This window comes from Trachypithecus francoisi, unplaced genomic scaffold (genome assembly GCF_009764315.1).
Source record: "Trachypithecus francoisi isolate TF-2019V2 unplaced genomic scaffold, Tfra_2.0 Lachesis_group2, whole genome shotgun sequence".
NCBI classification, from domain to species: Eukaryota; Metazoa; Chordata; class Mammalia; order Primates; family Cercopithecidae; genus Trachypithecus; species Trachypithecus francoisi.
The window spans coordinates 19,543,422-19,565,246 of record NW_022681465.1 but is presented as its reverse complement, the minus strand read 5'-3'; the positions used below and the strand labels follow the sequence as shown (position 1 = coordinate 19,565,246).

The window sequence follows — 21,825 nt, the reverse complement described above, 5'->3', positions numbered from 1 at the left end:
TGAGGTTTAGAGATGTTGAGGAATTTTTCATAGACATGTGGCCCAGTTGTATGTCATCTTTTGAGAAATATCTATTAAGTGTTTTGCCCATTTTTAGAATAGAGTGATTTGTATTTTTTTAATTGAGTAGTTTGAGTTCAATCGTTGTTGTAGATATTGGCCCTTCCTTATCTGATGTACAATTTTCAAATATTTTCTTCAAATCGTGTGTTACTCTTCACTCTGTGACTTGGTTTCTTTGCTATGAAGAAGTTCTTTAGTTTGACGCATTCCCACTTGTCTATTTTTGCTTACTTTGCCTATTTTTTTTGAGTTATAGACAAGTATCTCAGCCTAGAACAATGTCATGAAGGTTTCCCCTCAATGTCTTCTTCTAGTAGATTTATCATTTTAGGTTTTACGTTGTCTTTAATCCATTTCAAGTTAATTCTTGCATGGCCCAATACTTTGCTCTCTGAGTCTGTATCTCTGCTTGCCCCTGCCCCTGTGTTGTGCATAAAGTACCCGAAGTCTTTTGTGTTTCCTCAGAAAGAAATCTTTATCACCTATAACTGCAAAGTTATGATTTCTGGACACCAAACCTGGACTTTCATCCTGCAAGTGGTTGAATTACAATATAAATTGAGTATCCAATCGTGTAGGGGTATCTTTCTTCTGGGACATGCTAGGGCAGCCACAAAAACTGAAAAAAGTGAGGAATCGATTCTCTAGAGCTCCATGAGAAAGTGTGGTTCTCCCATATTTCTGACTTAGTGTCTTCAGAACTTCAAGGGAATTTCTGTTGTCATAACCCAACTTGTTTGTCGCAATTTGTTATGTCATCCCTATGAAACTAATATAGTAGGATTAACAGAAAATAATAAGCCAATACAATATTAAGCAACATTAAGCAGCTTCATTTATCAGCACCCACAGGACAATTCTAAGCCATTGCAGTAAAACAAAACACATTGCAAGAGGGATGATTCCAGGAATACTCAGATAGTTCAGGGACAGACAAATAATTATGCTAGACTGAAGCATATGAAATTATCTTTTGTATATGTCATCATACATTTTTGATATCAACAATTTCATATGAGTAAAAGCTAACCTTTAGACAATTTAAAGGACAGGAGTTGCGAATACATACCCAAGTTATACTTGCTGGTAGTTTCTCTCTTCCCTACCAAGTGAGTTTGATACCAGCCACCATCATCACCATGGTGAATGTTGGAATATCAATGAATCCTAATGAGCATTGTCAAATAAAATACAGGACATCTACTTAAATTCTAATTTTAAATGAATAACCAATAAATTTTTCTACAACTATGTTTCTTGTGATAATTGACAGTTAATATACTAAAAACCCTACAGTTTATCCTAAATTTAAATTTAACTGGGCATCCAGTAGTTTAAATGATTGAATTTAGCAACACTGAAAATAGCACTCATTAAGTATGAGCATCAATGATATGGTTTGTTTTTTGTTTTGTTTTGTTTTGTTTTTTTGTCTCGCTCTGTCACCCAGGCTGGAGTGCAGAGGCCTGATCTCAGCTCACCTCAGCCTCTGACTCCTGGGTTCAAGCGATTCTCCTGCCTCAGCCTCCTGAGTAGCTGGTAGTACAAGCGTGCACCACCACAGCTGGCTAATTTTTGTATTTTTAGTAGAGATGGGGTTTCACCGTGTTAGCCAGGATGGTCTCGATCTCCTGACCTCGTGATCCGCCCACCTTGGCTTCCCAAAGTGCTGGGATTACAGGCATGAGGCACTATGCCTCGCCTGGGATTTTTTTTTTTTTTTTTTTAACTCGCAAAGCACAGAAGACAACTTTACTAGTTTACACAATAATTTAAAAGGTCCAGTGGAAGATGGGTACTTGAGTAGTTTTCCCAGAGTTAGAGTAATAGAAAAATAATAATTATAATACTAATACTATAAATACCATTTTTGCTGGATAAAACCAAATAATAAAATAATTTATATTGTATATATAACTCTAAAATATCCAGGCATAAATACATGAGTATAATTTTCTCTCAGTTTCCCGGTACCAGCAATACAACCTCACCAGCTTTTCTTCAAAAATGAGGTTGTTAAAATATTTCCAGTTGCATTAATTCAACTGCTTCTAAATTCCTGTCCCAACCTAAAATAATCTACTCATTTCTTCATGGCTCCACATAGTTTCCATCCATCCATCTGTCAGTTCTGGGAAACAAGTCCCTCAAAATGATTACCACCACCCTCGAGTAGTAAAATATATATTAGATGATCATCAACATGAAACCACATGTCCGCAGAAACAGCCTGCACCGTAGCAGTAGGTAGGTTAGTATTGAGGCAAACGACACCTAACTTGCCAGGGGATCTGCTAAGAAATGGAATAAGACATGTGTGTCATCTTGGTTGCACAGCTTGATAATAATATCAGATACGACTGGAGGTGGCCCAAATCCCTCCACAAATTTCATTGAAAAGTCCAAAAGATGTAAAAGTCTACAATAATAAATAAGTGGAGGTGATTGTTTTAAAATCCAGTGTTATTGTGAGAAAGCAATGCTAAGCATTCCTAGAAAAGTATGTAACTCTGATTTTTAGTTTGAAAGTCTTAAATACCCATATTCAATGAGAATAACCTTAGATATCATAAAGCCTACCACCTGCAGCAGTGTAAGTCCAAAAATTATAAACATTGATCTAAAACTAACAGTAAACCCACCAGGTATTCATATTTTCATGAGCAGGATGCACGATTCTGACTGCCCAACTCCCATAAGCCAAGAGGGACCATTTTTGTCTACCCAGTTGCTGATAGGCAGTGAGTATGTACCATTTATAGGGCGAGTTATTTAAATTTTGATGGGGCTTATTGATAAATTAGTCATAGACAAATTCTCACTTATTAATGTAAAGGAGGAAGGAGTCAAGGAAAGAAAAAGTTTGATGTGTGGATCCGATTAAGAGTATGCAACTCCTCGGCCAGGCACGGTGGCTCATGCCTATAATTCCAGCACTTTGGGAGGCCAAGGTGGGCAGATCATGAGGTCAGGAGATCGAGACCAGCCTGGCTAACACGATGAAACCCCATCTCTACTAAAAATACAAAAAATTAGCCGAGCGTGGTGGCGGGTGCCTGTAGTCCCAGCTACTCTGGAGGCTGAGGCAGGAGAATGGCGTGAACCCAGGAGGTGGAGCTTGCAGTGAGCCTTGATCTCGCCACTGCACTCCAGCCTGGGCAACAGTGTGAGATTCTGTCTCAAAAAGAAAAAAAAAAAAAAAAAAAAACAGAAAAGAAAAGAAAAGAAAAGTATGCAGTTCCTCAGACAAGATAGGTATTAGTTATTTCGTCAATTTATTTCTAGTGTGGATACCTTACGGAAAAAATGGCTTCCAATTGATAGGTTGTAAACTTCAGAAGCAAATAACTCCTTGAAAAATACATAACCTGAAAATCATAATGTTTGTGTCATATATCAATGCATGTGTATTGTATATATGATCAACTTCTGAGAATTTGAATTTTTAAGATATAAAGATACATACGTTTTGGAAACTGGTAAAATATTGTAGTGGTTTATCCTCATCAATGTCACTGTGATCCTAGTTTTCTCGGTTCTTAATAACGGTTTGGAAATGAAATGATATTTTGCCTCTTGTGTAATCTCCAACCCCTGAGAAGGCCAATTTTCCAAGGCAATTTGGAAACATTGGGGAACTTATTATAAGTATTATAGTACTGAGCATTCTGTTTACAGGATCCTGATAAGGATCCTCTTTCTAGTTAGCTTTTGCTTGGTTGCTATGAACTGAAGGGATGTTTCTTCCTCCAAAATTCACATGTTGAAATCTAATCCCCATTGTGATATGATGGTATTTGGAGGTGATATCTTTGGGACATAATTAGGTAATTAGAGTGAAACCTTCATGAATGGGATTTGTGTCTTTGTAAGAAGAGACAAGGGAGAGATGGTTTCTCTGTTGTGTGAGGATATAGCAAGTAAGAGGCTGTCTGCAAACCAGAAAGAGGATGCCTGCCAGACACCAGCTCTGAAAGGAACGTTAATGTTAGACTTCCCAGTCTTCAGAAGTGTGAGAAATAAATGTTGTTTAAGCCACCCAGTGTATGGTATTCTGTTATAGCAACCTGAATTGACTATGATATTGACCCTTAATGTAAAGGACAATGCCTGAATTTCTCCACAGGGAATGACCATTCTCTTCCTGCTAGAAAAAGAAACTTTGAGATTGAAGCAGGCTTGTACAAAATCAGTGGCATAAATAGAAATGACAATTCTCTATTCTGCTGCTTCTCACAGATCTTTAACAGGAAGACCAGCATCAGTGGATACTTCACCCAGTTTAAAATGAAACACTGGTCTCTGAATCACCTTCACTCGCCTCACCATGGGAACTTTTAACTTTTAAAACGACATCTGTTCATCTTGGGTTCACACAGCCTTTTATATCCATCATGCTAAATACTTTCCAAATGTTTAATTCTTATCTGAAGAAGTACTTTCTCTTGAAAACATTACCTGGCGGTCCTCACACATTCCTGAATCTGAGTTTGTATTCTTCCTATTGATAGGTCCATAATATCGAATACATATTATTGTACTAAATACAAAATGCTGAGGTTCCATTTATGCCTTAGATGTTATTATTAAAATAATCTTCATAATCTGTTTTAGAACAAAGCTAGTATGACTTTATCTCAATTCTTTTATTCTAAAAATGAAAAAATATAATGCGTATTTGAAAAGTAATGAAAGTCATAATACTGGAAATCTTATTTTTTCCCCACAGCCACTGAACTATGAGAAAAAGAAGTCATATACCCTCAACATAGAAGGAGCAAATACACATCTTGATTTTCGCTTTTCTCACCTGGGTCCTTTTAAAGATGCTACCATGCTGAAGATCATTGTTGGGGATGTAGATGAACCACCACTCTTTTCCATGCCTTCCTATGTCATGGAGGTCTATGAAAATGCCAAGATCGGGACCGTCGTTGGTACAGTTTTGGCACAAGATCCTGACAGTGCTAATAGCTTAGTAAGGTATGGCATGCTTCAATCGTTTAGACATCTAAAGATTTTTATTGCCTCTCACAGTAATTAAACATTAATAAAATTACACTTACAATGCTTTATTTCTACGTTGTTTTCTGTGAATGTACTTAAATTATAATATTAATTGATTTTTATCTGAGTAGCTTAGCAGATGGATTTTTGTCACATTAAGAACATATTTTGCTATCTCCATGAATGTCTTATTGGCCACACGTTAATTTTTCCACTTGACTTAATGGATGTGAGTGTAATTGATTGAGAAAATTGTTGTAGAGCTATTTAGTCACAAACTGGAGAATCTATTGGTCCCTTAAAGATAGGAAGTGTACATATAGCACAAAATGTGATGATCTGGGGATAATACTCATCTCTAACTGACTCTGGTTTCTTTGGTCAGCCTAGCTGTGTGGCTTTCTCTTTATATGTAAAAGTGGAAAAATAATGTCTGTGTCTCAGAGGTATTGTGAGGATGCGTGAAGCAATGTGCATAAAGCATCCAGCAAAGCGGCCTGCACCTAGTAGTCACTCAATAAGTGCTAACTTGTCAAAGACAGTATAAGATGCAAAAAAATCTGAATACAGGAAAATCAGTGTTAGAACTCTATTGTGACTACTTACTAGCAGAGTGGTCTTTTACAGTCATTCAACCACGTGGAATGTCAAATTCCAAATATGTGAACAAAGAATAATAATGCTACATAAATATGTTGATACTATTCCGTTAGATTAAAATAAAGGACTTAACATATTGCCCAGCATATAATAAGTGATCACTGAATAATATTTGTATTATTTTAGTACGTCATGCTGGAGAGATAATTAGAGCTTTTTCTGCATCATCCAAAGAGATTTTTTTGTGTGCCTCATTTATACCAAAATCAGAAAGGCTGTGTACATGTGTAAAACTTCTTAGATATCCTGTATTTATATGCATGGAAATCCTGTCTCTAGAAAGGTTAAAATCCTTAATAATCTTTCTATTTTTTACCATGAAGTCCTTGGTTTTCATTCACTTAACAAAAGCTAATATTCTAAATAGTCTCCTCAGTATCTATGGAATATTTGTAAAAGCTCTGAATTTTCTTTTTCATAAGCATGACTGTTTCAGTTAAAAATAATCCCCCTAGCACCCATGCAGGTAGTGAAACAATTTTCTGTGCACAAATGTGTATATTCAACAATCCTACTCCATCTTCAAGTGCAGAAACTGTATCCTGTCACACTAACAGCAAGAGCTAGATAATGCTTGAAGAGGGAGGATTGGTAAACTATGTAAAATAATATGCATAAACCAAGTTACAAAAATCAATCTCTAACTAAGGAATAGAAATCTAAGTTAACATGTTTCATTGCTCATCCAAAGGAAAGCCCATTTTGCTTCAACGTTCCATAGAATGCCATGTTTTTAGTTATACTTTGGACCCCAAACAGTAAGTATAATTTGTTCAGGTTTTTAAAAAAAATGTAGCACCATGAAAGATCTGTACAAATGAGACTTTCTTTACCAAAAGTACCCAATATCTTTTGGGAATAGAGATGCTTCATGATATAAATTTGCTGTGAAAATATTAAATAAACATTGACAATATATTTTTAATTAAATTTGATACTAATGATAATTTCTGTAATTCTTAATTAAAAGAACAGGAAGTCCAACCATTCATGTTTAATTTATATTTTATTAATACAAAAATGTTGTATGTTTTGGGAGATACATGTGATAATTTGACAAATTCATATAATCAAATCAGGGTAGTTGTGAAATTCATCACCATATATATGTATTGTTTCTTTACACTGAGAACATTCATATCATTATCTTCTGGCTGTTTTAAAATGTACAATCCAGTGGGTACCAATATATACATTTAGATGGAAGAAATAGAACCTAGTGTTTGATAGATCAGTAGGGTGACTATAGCAATCACTTTTAGACTATGTTTTAATCACTTGTAATGTGCAATATTGCAGTAGCCCTCATGATAAAGAATTATACGTGTGCACACACACACACAGACACACACACACAGCATCTTGAACTCCAGGGAAGAAATAGATGTGGAAAAAATGTGCATTGTATATCATGCATAATTCTGCATGGAAGAAGAATGAAATATCTGGGTCCTGTAGCCCAGCCAAGTTGACATGTACAATTAACCATCACACTGTGTTTAGGGTAATAATGGTCTGAGGGAGGTGTGCATGGAGAATGTATTCCAAAACTTTCTGGAGGCAATGAGCTGAGGAAAATTGAATCGAGGCTCATAATCCAATTAGAAATTACAGAAATGAAGAATGAAGGAAAGAATTGTAGTTTATTGTACCTGAGGAGCTTGGGTTACCTGTGGGAATAGGAAGTAATGAGATTGGAGAGATAGATTAGATATAGATCATGAAACGGCTTTCTGCAATGGTACGGTCTTTGAAATTAATCCTGGCAGCAATGGCAATAGGGAGAGAAATGAAAGGAACTTTGATAATTATAACCAAAACAATGACAGGAAAATTTGCATTTCAAAATAAACAATAACCATATTTAAAATAATGTGAAAGGTAAAATATATGTGGTGAAATGTAGGTCAAAGGGAAGAAATTGAGGTCGACGACAAACATGTTTTAGCATTATTCTATATGTTCCAACATGTATGAAAACACCCCTTCCCACATAGGACTGTGATTCCCACATGGGGGCAAAATCCACCCCCCTACAAGGGACAGTAGAAAATGTCTGGAGACATTTCTAGTTATTACAGCTTGGGATAGTGTCTTAGTCACTTTAGGCTGCTATAACAAATTACCTTCTACTGTGTGGTATAAACAAGATACATTTATTTCTCACAGCTCTAGAGGCTGGGAAGTCCAAGATCAAAGGGCCAGCCTATCTGATATCTGGTGAGTGTCTGCTTCCTGGTTTGCAGAGAGCCCTCTTCTCCCTACATTTTCACATAGTGAAGAGCAGAAAGAGAGAAAGAAAGCAAACTATTCTGTTTCTTTTTATGGGAGCACACATCACACCATGAATGTCCCACCTGTTTTCTCTCTTAGTCAGTTTGGCTGCTAAGAAGAATTACCATAGTCTTGATGACTTATAAACAACTGCAATTTATTTCTTACAGTTCTTGAGGCTGAGAGTCTGAGATTAGGTTGCCAGAATTGTCGGGTTGCGGTGAGGGACCTCTTCTGGATTGCAGACTGCCAAGGTCTCATATTCTCACATCTTGGAAAGAGGTAGCTAGCTCCAAGCTCTTCTTGTAAGAGCACCAGTCCCATTCATGACAGTTCCATTCTCATGGCCTCATAATCACCTCCAGAAATTTGTACTTCCACATGCCATTACATTGTCGATTATGGTTTACTATATGAATTTGGGGGAGGGGGATAAAAGCATTCAGCTTATAGCAGGTAGGGTATTACTGGCATCTAGGGGTGGAAGTCAGGAATGGTGCTAAACATTCTGAAACACAGGACAGCTCCCACAGAAATTATCTGGCCCCAAGTCAATAGTGCTAAGGTTGAGAAAACCTGACATAGAGTAAAACAAACTAAATGGCAAATTAGTAAAACTGGAGTACTAATTGTATTCATGGGAAGAAATTTTGAAAAGCTATTTTTCGGAGATGGGTGTCTATACAAATCATATACATGAATAGTTACGTGAATGTTTCAATGTGTACTTTCAATCAATTAAAATATGATGTCATTAATTGTCTCAGTAATTACCCTATATCATTGGGAGCACTTGAATGACTACTCACTAGGAAACACGCACTCTCCTGGTTGTTGGGATGCAAAGATGATTGGTACATAGTTTCCAAATGTTAAGAAGGGAAGCATAAATCTATTAGCATATGCATTATTATTTCTGCTTTGTTTTGGTTAGAGAACTAAAATGAATCCTGCTAAAGCTGCCTTAAAATAATTAGACTCCATAGCTGCTGTTTGGGGGCATAATTTACATAATATTTATTCTTGATTTTAATAAAAATGTGTCATTCATGTGGGCCTCTGGGTACAAATAGTGAATTTAAAAAACAGAAAACATTAATAAAAACAAAAGCAAGCCTTATACTTCCACCTTTCTCAGGCACCAAATGTTTGTACTAATTAAGGAAAAGCACGCTGAAAAGATGTACTTTGCAGTGTGCGCTGAAATGCAATTAACTCCAAGTCTGTAGAATTGGTAATGAAAGGGAGTTTGAGCTTTGCAAGCATTTGTGAAAAGCTTCCTGACTTCGGTCTTTGTATTTTACTATTGTACTTTTGTACTTCGGTCTTTGTATTTTACCGTTGTACTTTCATAACCTATTAGTAAGACTCTTCAGATTTCATAGGGAATATAATACCTAGGTTTTGTCTGTTTTAACTCTAACCAAGATGTGTAACTTGTAGCAATATAAAGTATATATAAAATGTAAAATAAATTCTTGTTGATTGTAATCACCATGTCAGGCTGTAAAATACTAGCTGTTGTTCCTTCTAACTATATTTTTTACCCAGTCATCATCCCCAATTATCCACCCCACCACCACTACCCTTCCTAGCCTCTGACAACCATTATTCTACCCTCTATCTCCTTGGGTTCAATTGTTCTAATTTTTAGCTCCCACATATGAGTAAGAACATGTGAAGTATGCCTTTCTGTGCCTGGCTTATTTCACTTAACATAATGTCCTGCAGTTCTATCTATGTTGCAAACGACAGGATCTTATTCTGTTTTATGGCTGAATTACTGTATTGTGTGTATGTACCACATTTTCTTTATCCATTCATCTGTTGATGGACACTTAGGTTGCTTTCAAATCTTGGCTGTTGTGAATAGTGCTGCAGTGAATATGGGAGTGCAGATACCTCTTCAGTGTACTGATTTCCTTTCTGATATGGCTTGGCTGTGTCCCCACCCAAATCTCATCTTGAATTATAGCTCCCATAATTCCCACGTGTTGTGGGAGGGATCTGGCGGGAGATAATTGAATCTTGGACGTGGTTTCCCCATAGTGTTCTCATGGTAATGAATAAGTCTCACAAGATCTGATGGTTTTATAATGGGTTTCCCCTTTCACTTGGCTCTCATTGTCTCTTGTCTGCTGCCATGTAAGACGTGCCTCTTGCTTTCCACCATGATTGTGAGGCCTCCCCAACCACATGGAACTGTGAATTCATTAAACCTCTTTTTCTTTATAAGTTACCCAGTTTCAAGTATGTCTTTATCAGCAGCATAAAAATGGACTAATACACTTTCTTTTTCGTATATACATAACAGCAGGATTGCTGGATCGTAGGTAGCTCTATGTTTAGCTTTTAAGAAACTGTCAAATTGTTCTCCATAGTGGTTGTAATAATTTACATTCCCACCAACAGGATATGAGGGTTCCATTTTCTCCACATCCTTTGCCATCATTTTTTATTGCCTGTCGTTTTAATATAAGCCATTTTAACTGGGGTGAGATGATTTCTCATTGTAGTTTTGATTGGCATTTCTCTGATGATCAATGATGTTGAGCACCATTTTATATGTCTGTTTGCTATTTGTATGTCTTCTTTTGAGAAATATCTACTCAGATCTTTCACCCATTTTTTAATCAGATTATTAGATTTTTTTCTATGGATTTGTTTGAGTTCCTTATATATTCCAGTTATTAATCCCTGGTCATATGGGTAATTTGAAAATATTTTCTTTCATTTTGTGGGTTGTCACTTTCCATTATTGATTGTTTTCTTTGATGTACAGAAGTTTTTAACTTGATGTGATCCCATTTATCTATGGTTTATTTGGTTGACTGTGCTTGCAGCATATTACTCAAGAAATCTTTGTACAGATGAGGGTCCAGGAGAGTTTTCCCAGTGTACTCTCTTCAGAGTTTCACAGTGTGAGTTCATAGACTTAAGTTTTAATACATTTTGAATCAATTTTTGTATATAGCTAGAGATGGGTGTCTGGCTTCAATTATCTGTGTATGGATATGCAGTTTTCCCAGCACCATTGAAGAGTCATTTATTATAGTTATTGCAGACTGGGCTTGTTTGTGCCTGTCATTCTCGGGGACTCTTCCAAGTACTCAAAGGGGATTAATTGAATGTTGTGGTCTAAGTCTTTGGTCATTACAGCTATATCTGCATTAGGGGGCACTGCAAGCCCAATAATATTGTGACTCTGAGCATTGTGGAGGTACTGCTGTAGTGGTCTTGCGTAAAATCTAAGATAATCCCCTGTATTGCTAGACAAAGACTCTTGTTCTCTTCTCTTACATTCTTCTAAACAAATGGAGTTTCTCTGTCCATGTTGATCTGCCTAGAGCTCAGCAGAGGAGTGACATAAGCATCACTGTAGCCACTAATGCCAAGACTGCACTGGGTCAGATGAAATGAGCATATCACTGGATCTCACCCAAGGCTGCTGATTACTAATGCCTGGCAACTACCAATATTCCCTTAAGGCCCAGGGCTCTTCAGTTAGCAAGTAGTGAATCCAGCCAGGATTGTGTCTTTCCTTTCAGTGATGATAGCTCCCATGTTCCGCAGTCCAAGGTAGGTCAGGAGCCTGCTTGGTGCTCCACCTCTCTGTGGTCAAGCTGGTATCCAAGCTGCAAGACAAATTCCCCATTACACCTCCTTTTCCTGTCCTTGAGCAGGAGGAGTCTCTCCCCATAGCCACTATATCTAGGAATACCCTGGGTTACACCTGAGTCTCATTCTCATCAAAAGCCCACGATGAGTAGTGTCTGGCTAGAGTTATGCTTACTCAAGGTCCAAGGGAGCTTTATTAAGGAAGTCATGAATTCCACTAGGACTGGGTTCTTCCCTTCAAGGCAGCAGGTTCCCTTCTGGCCCAGGTGTGTCTAGAAATGTCTGAGAGCCAGGGCTTCAGAATTCTGTCTGCTGCCTTATTCTACTGCGGTTGAACTTGTATCCAAGTAGCAAGATGAAGTCCTTTTTACTCTTCCCTCACTTCTACTGAAGTGGAAGGAAGGGGTCTCTCCCCGAGCTGCAAGTTGCACTGCCTAGGGTTGGGGGAGGGGTGACAGAAGCACTCCCTTGACCACTCCAGCTGGCTTCTCACTCTGTCATCTGCACTCCAGGTCCAGTGGCTCCAAGCCCAGCACAGCACCAAGGCTTACTCAGGAATTGCAGTCCTTCTGGCCCAGACTGCCTTTCAAGTTCATTTAGGACTCCAGAGTGCTTTAGGGCACAGTGGTGGGGCTAGCCAGAACTCAGGTTTCAACCAAGGGGTTGGATTATTTCTCTCTAGCCTGTGCTGGTCTCAAGTCTCACTCCATAGGTGCAGGCTGCGTTCTGTCCCTTTTTGCTTTCAGCTCTCACAAGGGAGTACTGAGTTCCAATGCAAAGTCTCATAATCATTGTGTTCTCCCTCCCCAAAGTGCACAGATTCTCTGTGTTCTGCTGCCACTACCAGGGGATGAGGGAGGGGTTGTGTAAGCGATTCAAGGTTGTCTTTCCTGTGCTCTTTTGTGCCCTGTTCATTAATATAATGTAAATACCAAGTACTCTGATCAGACACCTGATTTTTAGTCCTTATGAAGATATTTTGTGATTCTTCAATTCAGTGTTCCTGCAGGGTTGACAATCTTTGTAAGGTTCTATACCGATATCTTGCTCCACCTTCTTCTCCAATCATCACCTTTTTGAAAAAATAAAATTAGAGGCTGACTGTGTACCAGCAGTGAAGTCTTTCATTTAAACAGGCTACACCATTTGCTCACAAATTACATACAGAATTCAGGAACTTCACAGATTAGCTACTGAGAGATGAGCAATCTTGAGTTGAAAGCAAGAATCTAGAGAGCTTTTGGAAATGTGGCCTTATGACACGTGACTATTAAATAGTTGCCATTCATTGTCTCCTATCTGTTGGCCATGGACTTTATATATCATTCCATAAACTGCTTTACAACACTGAAACTGTCTGTATTATTGATTCCATTCTATAGATGAAGAAACCAAAGGTCAAAAAATTAACTAACTTGATTCTGTTTTCAGAGTGATAACATGACATTTTAATGCAAATCCAATTTGGCTTTACTCTGAAAACTTTGTTTTTGTAACCCAGTATCCTCCCTCTTATACACTATAGCTAATAAAAAATGAAAACATATTAACAAAATGACTACATTTCGAAAAATCAAGTGTCAAAAATTAGAAACAAATGTATATTATAAATGCTCAGAGAACCATTAATCAAATGCCACTACCTGGGACCTTCCCTTTTATGGGTTTACTCCACACACTGGAAAAGGTGATGCTAAAAACTGGCAAGTCTTTTTTTAACTTTAGCATCTTAGTAATGAACTTGCTCTTAATTTTATAGTTTTTCAATATTGTAGTTAAAGATGTACATTATTTGATTTAGTATTTAAAAAAAAAGTTGGAGTCCCTGAATCAACATTTCTCATATGATGAAAAGCTTTAGCACCTGAATTTACATGACTGAGTATATGTCCCATCTTTCCTTCTTTGCATCTTGATTTATGACCTGAATTTATCTACACATTTACTTCTTGTTGAGAATTTGAATGTTTTTCTTGAATAATAACTTTAAAGCAATAGATAATTAAATATTTTGCATAATCATTTCAAATGCTTATGATGACACTATCTATAAAATAAACCATAACCCAAATGTATTGTGATCACATTGGAAACTTAGCCAGATTTAAAAATATTTTAAAATTTTAAACATAAGGGATACTTTTAAAGAAATGGATGCAAAGTATTAAAGTATTTTCTCAGCCTATTCAGAGATTTATTGTGACCTTGGTAAGGTGAATTTATTGGTAAATAATGGTACACTGAATATACTGGAAGCATTCACTTCTTTTTGTTTTTTGTTTGCGTTCTTCTATACTTTTGAAATTTTCACATAATTGCTGATGAGTTGGATTAGAAATACCAAATTATTTTGGATGTTATAACAACAAAAAAAAGAGAGAGATTTTGAAATAATGATAAGGTCTTTTGGCAAAGTTCAAGAGGGAAAGTGAAAAGAAATTATTAAGAGTTTGAATGCAGGATTTCAACTTTTGAAAAGAAAGATGAAAAATAACCAGTAAATATATTTTAAAATGTGTTCGTGTTAAAGGTATCTAATATACAATAACTTTTTCTTACAGACCAAATTTAGTTATAAAAGTTTACCTTACTGATAATATAAAATTATTTCCTTGTTCTCTTCATGGCAATCATCAGTGTATCATCAACAAAACTCAGCCATTGTGTTCTGATCCAAAGGAAACAGTCCATTATGGATATTTAATGCAAATCCAGTAGAGACAGACAGAAAGTAAACTCTTGCTTAAAATCAAAAGTCTTTGTCTATAACGTGTGTTTTGAAATTGTATCACATTACATATTGCTGATATTAGAACACTGAGATTGATTAATGGTTTTATTGTCCAATGTCATAAACACATGATGCTTGAGAACTCAAGGGGACGTAAAGATGACTAAGACAACTCTGTTCTTTCACAGATGAACATATCTGTAGACTTTGAAGGCTGAATGGTCCAAAAGCATATAGTTAAAGATATTATCTGATATAAAATGATTTTTTTTCCGTAGGCAAAACTTTATAACACATTTAGTCATACAACTACTTTTTTTTCTATTTTGGCCTATTTAAAAAAATTCAATATGTTTTTTGGGAACAGGCGGTGTTTGGTTACATGAATATTTTATTTAGTGGTGATTTTTAATATTTTGGTGCACCCATCACCTGAGCAGTATACACTGAACCCAATGTGTAGTGTTTATCCTTCACCCTCACACCCTTTCCCCCAAGTCCCCAAAGTCCTTTGTATCATTCTTGTGCCTTTACATCCTCATAGCTTAATTCCCACTTATGAGTGACAAAATACAGTGTTTGGTTTTCCATTCCTGAGTTATTAAACTTAGAATAATAGTTTCCAATTCCATCTAGGCTGCTGCAAATGCCATTATTTCATTCATTTTTATGGCTGACTGGTTTTCCATGGTATATGTATACCACATTTTCTTTATCCATACATTGATTGATGGGCATTTGGGCTGGTTCCATATTTTTGCAATTACGAATTGTGCTGCTATAAACATACCTGTGCAGGAATCTTTTTTGTATAATGACTTCTTTTCCTATGGATAGATACCCAGGAGTGGGATTGCTGTTTCAAGCAGTAGATATCCTTTTAGTTCTGTGAGGAATCTCCACAGTTTTCCATAGTGGTTGTACTAGTTTGCACTCCCAGCAACAATGTAAAAGTGTTCCCTTTTCACCACATCCATGCCAACATCTATTATTTTTTTGATTTTTTGATTATGGCCATTCTGGCAGGAGTGAGGTGGTATCACACAGTGATTTTGATTTGCATTTCCCTGATAATTTGTGATGTTGCATTTTCTTCATATGTTTATTGGCCATTCGAATATCTTATTTTGAGAATTGTCTATTCATGTCCTTAGCCCACTTTTTGATGGGATTGTTTGTTTATTTTTTCTTGATGATTTGTTTAAGTTCCTTGTAGATTGTGGATATGAGTCCTTTATCGGATGTATAGATTATGAAGATTTTCACCTTCTCTATGGGTTGTATGTTTACTGATTATTTCTTTTACTCTGCAGAACCTTTTTACTTTAAGTTCCATCTATTTATCTTTGTTTTTGTTGTGTTTGTTTTTGGATTGTTGGTCATGAAATCTTTGTCTAAGCCAATTTCTGGAAGGATTTTTCCAATGTTATCTTCTAGAAGTTTTATGGTTTCAGGTTTTAGATTTAACTCTTTGATGCATCTTGAGGTGATTTTTGTATAAGGGTGAGAATTGAGGATACAGTTTCATTCTTCTACATGTGGCTTGCCAGTTATCCCAGCACAATTTGTTGAATTGGATATCTTTTTCCCACTTTACATTTCTGTTTGCTTTGTCAAAGATCACATGGCTGTATTTGGCTTTATTTCTGGGTTCTCTATTCTGCTCCATTGGTTTATGTGCCTACTTTTATATCAGTACCATGCTGTTTTGGTGACTATAGCCTTATAATATAGTTGAAGTCAGATAATGTGATGCCTCCAGAATTGTTCTTTTGCTTAGTCTTGCTTTGGCTATGAAAGCTCTTTTTTGGTTCCATATGAATTTTAGGATTTTTTTTTCTGGTTTTGTGAAGAATGATGGTGGTATTTTGTTAAGAATTGCATTGAATTTGTATATTACTTTTGGCAGTATGGTCATTTTTACAATATTGAGCATGTAATATGTAATTGAGCATGTAATATGTCCATCCATGAGCATGTAATATGTTTCCATTTGTTTATGTCATCTATGATGTATTTCAGCAGTGTTTTGTAGTTTTCCTAGTAGAGGTTTTTCTCCTTCTTGGTTAAATATATTCCTAAGTTTTGTTTGTTTGTTTTTTTGGTTTTTTTGTTTTTATTTTCAGCTATTGTAAAGGGGTTGAGTTCCTGATTTGATTTTCAGCTTGGTCATTGTTAGTGTATAGCAGAGCTACTGATTTGTGCACATTATTTTTGTACCCTGAAACTTTGCTTAATTCGTTTACCAGTTCTAGGAGCTTTTTGCATGAGTCTTTAGGATTTTCTAGGTATAGGATCATGTCATCACCAAACAGCAACAATCTGACTTCATCATTACCAATTGGATGCCCTTTATTTCTTTCTCTCATCTGACTGCTCTGGCTAGGACTTCTAGTACTTGAAGAGAAGTGATAAGAGTAAGCTTCCTTGTCTTGTTCCAATTCTCAGGGGAAATGCTTTTAACTTTTCCCTGTTGGCTGTGAGTTTGTCATAGATGGCTGTTATTACCTTACAGCATGCCCCTTCTTTGGTGATTTTGATGAGTGTTTTAATCATAAAAGGATGCTAGATTTTGTTCAAATGCTTTTACTGCATCTATTGAGATAATCGTGTGATTTTGTTTTTAATTCTGTTTATGTGATGTACCACATATATTGACTTGTGGATGTTAAACCATACCTGCATGCCTGGTATGAAACCTACTTGATCATGGTGGAATATCTTTTTGATATGCTGTCGAATTCTGTTAGACAGTATTTTCTTGAAGATTTTTGCATATATGTTCATCAGGGTCTGTAGTACAGCAGGAGAAAAGAAATAACAAAGATCTGAGCAGAACTAAATGAAATTGAAACAAAAAACACACAATACAATAGATAAATGAAACAAAAAGCTAGTTATTTAAAAAGGTAAATAAAAATGGTAAACATTAGTGAGATTAACCAAAAAGAGAAGCAAGAAGATCCAAACAAGCTCAATTAGAAATGCAACAGGAGATATTACAACTGATACCACAGACATACAAAAGAGCATTCTAGGCTTCTATGAACAACTTTGTTCAATTAGAAAACCAAGAGGAGATAGATACTTTCCTGAACATATACAACCCTCCTAGATCATGTTCATAAGGGTCTGATGCATATATATTCACCCAGTCTGTGTGTTGGTCTGTAATATTCTTTTTGTTTTGTTATGTCCCCTTTTGGTTTTAGTATTAGAAACACACTGGCTTCATAGAATGACTCGGGGAGGATTCTCTCCTTCTCTGTCTTGTGGAATAGTGTCAATAGGATCAGTACCAATTCTTACTTGAATGTCTGATAGAAATCAGTCATGAATCTGACTGGTCCTGTACATTTTTTTGTTGGTAAATTTTTAATTACCATGTCAATCTCACTGCTTGTTATTCATCTGTTCAGAGTTTCTATTTTATCCTTGTTTAATCTAGAAGGATTGTATATTTCCAGGAATTTATCCATCTACTCTTGGTTTTCTATTTTATGTGCATAAAGTTGTTCATAATAGCCTAGAATGCTCTTTTGTATGTCTGTGGTATCAGTTGTAATATCTCCTGTTTTATTTCTAATTGAGCTTTTTTGGATCTTCTTGCTTCTCTTTTTAGTTAATCTCACTAATGGTCTATCATTTTTATTTATCTTTTTAAAGAACTAGCTTTTTGTTTCATTAATCTATTGTATTATGTGTTTTTTGTTTCAATTTCATTTAGTTCTGCTCTGATTTTGTTATTTCTTTTCCTCTGCTGTGTTTCAGTGTGGTTTGTTCTTTTTTCTCTACTTCCTTGACATGTTACAGACTTTTTGATGTAGGCATTTAATGCTATGAACTTTCCATTTGGCGCCACTTTTGCCGTATCCCAGAGGTTTTGATAGGTCATGTCACTGTTGTCATTCAGTTCAAAAAAAATTTTAATTTCCAATTTTATTTCATTTTTGTCTCAATGATCATTCAGAAGCAGGTTATTTAATTTTGATGTATTTGCATGGTTTTGAGGGTTCATTTTAGAGTTGATTTTCAATTTTATTCCAATGTGGTTTGAGAGAGCACTTGATATAATTTTAATTTACTTAAATTTTTTGAGAATTGTATTGTGGTCTATCATATTGTCTGTCTTGGAGAATGTTCCACATGCTGATGATTAGAATGAATATTCTGCAGTTGTTGGGTAGAATGTTCTTTAAAGATTTGTTAAGTCCATTTGTTCTAGGATGTAGTTTAAGTCTCTTGTTTCTTTGTTGACTTTCTGTCTTCGTGACCTGTCTAGTGCTGTCAGTGGAGTATTGAAGTCCCTCACTATTACCGTGTTGCTGTCTATCTCATTTCTTTGGTTTAGTAACAACTGTTTTATATTTAATAAATTTGGAATCTGCAGTGTTACGTGCATATATATTTAGAATTGTGATTTTTTTCTGTTGGACTAGTTTTTTTTATCGTTACATAAAGCCCCTCTTTTTTTTTTTAACTGCTGTTGTTTTAAAGTTCATTTTGTCTGATATAAGAATAGCTACTCCTGTTTGCCTTTGGTGTCCATTTGCATGAAATATCTATTTCCACCCCTTTATCTTAAGTATATTAGTCCTGTGTCAGGTGAGTCTCTTGAAGGCAGCAGATACTTGGTTGGTGAGTTTGTATTCATTCTGCCATTCTGTATCTTTTAAGGGCAGCATTTAGGCCATTTATATTCAGCATTAGCATTGAGATGTAAGGTACTATTCTATTCATTATGCTATTTTTTGCCTGAATACCTCGGTTTATTTCATTGTGTTATTGTTTTATAGGTCTTTTGAGGTTTATGCTTTAAGGAGATTCTATTTTGGTGTATTTTGATAACTTGTTTCAAGATTTAGCTCTCCTTTTAGCAGTTCTTGTAGTGCTGGCTTGGTAGTGGTGAATTCTCTCAGCATTTGTTTATCTGAAAAAGACTGTATTTTCCCTTCATTTATGAAATTTAGTTTTGCTCGATACAAAATTCTTGATTGATGATTGTTTTGTTCAAGCAGGTGAATGATAGGACTCCAATGTGTTCTAGCTTGTAGGATTTCTGCTGAGAAATCTGCCATTAATCTGATAGACTTTCCTTTATAGGTTGCCTGGTGTTTTTGTTTGTTTGCTTTTCCACACATTTCTTAAGATTATTTCCTTCACCTTGACATGAGATAACCTTATTACTAGGTGCCTAGGAGATGATCTTTTTGTGATTAATTTTCCAGGTGTTCTTTGAGCTTCTTGTATTTGAATGTCTAGATCTCTAACAATGCCGAGATCTAGATTGGAGAGGTTTTCTACAATTATTCCCTAAAATGTGTTTTCCAAACTTTTAGACTTCTCTTCTTTCTTGGGAGCACCAATTATTTTTAGGTTTGTTCATTTAACATAATCCCAAACTTCTTGTAGTCTTTGGTCATTTTTTAAATTATTTTTTCTTTTTCTTTGATGAATTGAGTTAATTCGAAAGTCTTGTCTTCAAGTTCTATAGTTTTCTTCTTCTACTTGTTTGATTCTGTTACTGAGACTTTCCAGTGTATTTTGCATTTCTCTAAGTATGTCCTTGATTTCCAGAAGTGGTGATTTTTTTTTTTTTTTTTTTTACTTATGCTATCTATTTCAGTGGAGATTTTTTCATTCATAACTTGTATAATTTTTGGATTTCTTTAAGTTGAACTTCTTCACTTTTCTCTAGTGCTTCCTTGATTGGCTTAATAATCAACCTTCTGAATTCTTTTTCTGGCAATTCAGAAATTTAGTCTTGGTTTGGAGCCATTGCTGGTAAGCTAGTGAGAGCTTTTTGGGGTGTTAAAGAACCTTGTTTTGTCATGTTATCAGAATTGTTTTTCTGGTACCTTCTCATTTGGATAGACTAGATCAAAGGAAAGATGTGGGACGCAGGGCTGCTGTTCAGATTCTTTTGTTCCACAGGGCGTTTCCTTGATGTGGTGTTCTTCCCTTTCCTCTAGGGATGGGGCTGCCTGAGAACCAAACTTCAGTGATTGTTAACTCCCCTCTGGATCTAGCCACCCAATGGAGCTACCAAGCACTGGGCTCATACTATGGAGTGTTTGCAAAATGTCCTATGATGTGACCCATCTTCAGGTCTCTCAGCTGTGGATACCAGCACCTACTCCATTATAGGTAGCAAGGGAGTGAAGTAGACTCTGTGAGGAACCTTCATTGTATTTTTGTTAAGTGTGCTGGTTTTGTGTTGGTTGGCCTCCAGTCAGGAGGTAGTGCTTTCAAGAGCATATCAGCTGCAGTTGTATAGGGAGGATCAAGCAGTCCACAGAGCCATACCACTCCCAAGAGATTATGTTCTTTGTCCTGGGGTACCAGGGTGGGTAGGGAAAGGCCATGAGGTGGGGGCAGGGTTAGGCTTTTCTGAGCTCAGACTCTTCGCAGGTCTTGCTGTGGCTGCTATGGAGGATGGGAGTGTGGTTCCCAGGCCAATGAAATTATGTTCCCAGGGGTATTATGGCTTTCTCTGCTGCATCACACAGATCACCCAGGAAGTGGGGAAAAGTCAGCAGTACAGCCCTCACCTTGATTCCGTGCAGCTCGCAGACCAAACAGCTGGTCTCATTCCCACCGTGTCCCACCCAACAGCACCAAGTTTATTTCCAGGCACCTGGTGATTACAGCTAAGAACTTGCCCCAGGCTACAAACCTCCCAGCTGAGAAAGCAAGCTGACTCACAATTCCTCAGCTATCCCACAGAGCCTGCAGCTGCAGTCCACTTCTTTCAAAGGGTCTGTAGATTCTCTTGGCTCTCCTGGTTTGTTCCTGTTGTAGTTCTTGGAGCAAAAGTTCACAATGTGGGTCTCCACACTCTGCTCTGTCGGTCCGTGTGGGAGCTGCCAGTGTGTCCTGCCTCCTCTTCACCATTTCTCCCGGCTCTAGTCATACAACTTCTGAAATAGCATTTGGTATAAATATCATTTTGATGCTTATTTCACATAGGATAAAGTGAATATACAATGATAAGAGTGTTATAATGATGTGTCACAATTATTATATTAGAGTAGATTTTGGATCTATTTGAACATTTCCTCCATTATAGTAATCTTTTTGGCCACATGTGCTTGTTGATTGATCCAAAGTGTTAACTAGACATACCACCAAGTAGCTTATTTTCCCCCTTAGATTCAACCTGAAGCCTAAAGTAATTAAATAATTAATTAATAATTGAGACTGGACAAGAATGTGGTCACTTGTTCATGTTTCATTAAAGATATAAAAGACCTCTAAAAATCTTCAACTTTTGGTTTAAGTTTATCTAACAGCCTGATGTCACCACCACGTGACCAAATCAGGCTTACCCCTAGGAAGGGAACCTATGTCCTGGGAGGGTGTGCATAATTAGAATAAGTACCTTAGCCCTAGCTTAGTGATACTCTGTAGATCTACTAACAGGAGAATGACATCCTAATAGCTTATGTATTTCATGTGAGTTTTCCAAAAAG

At 36.4% G+C, this 21,825-nt stretch overlaps 1 protein-coding gene across 2 annotated transcripts in view; it reads left to right on the top strand.

Annotated features, from left to right (window-relative positions):
* Positions 1-21,825, top strand: part of CDH18 (cadherin 18) — a 780,971-nt gene that overhangs the window by 672,789 nt on the left and 86,357 nt on the right. For both annotated transcript variants that reach the window (XM_033178841.1, XM_033178840.1), the window contains exon 8: positions 4,793-5,046. In XM_033178841.1, the coding sequence (XP_033034732.1) occupies positions 4,793-5,046 (254 nt within the window). The remainder of the gene's footprint in view (positions 1-4,792; positions 5,047-21,825) is intronic.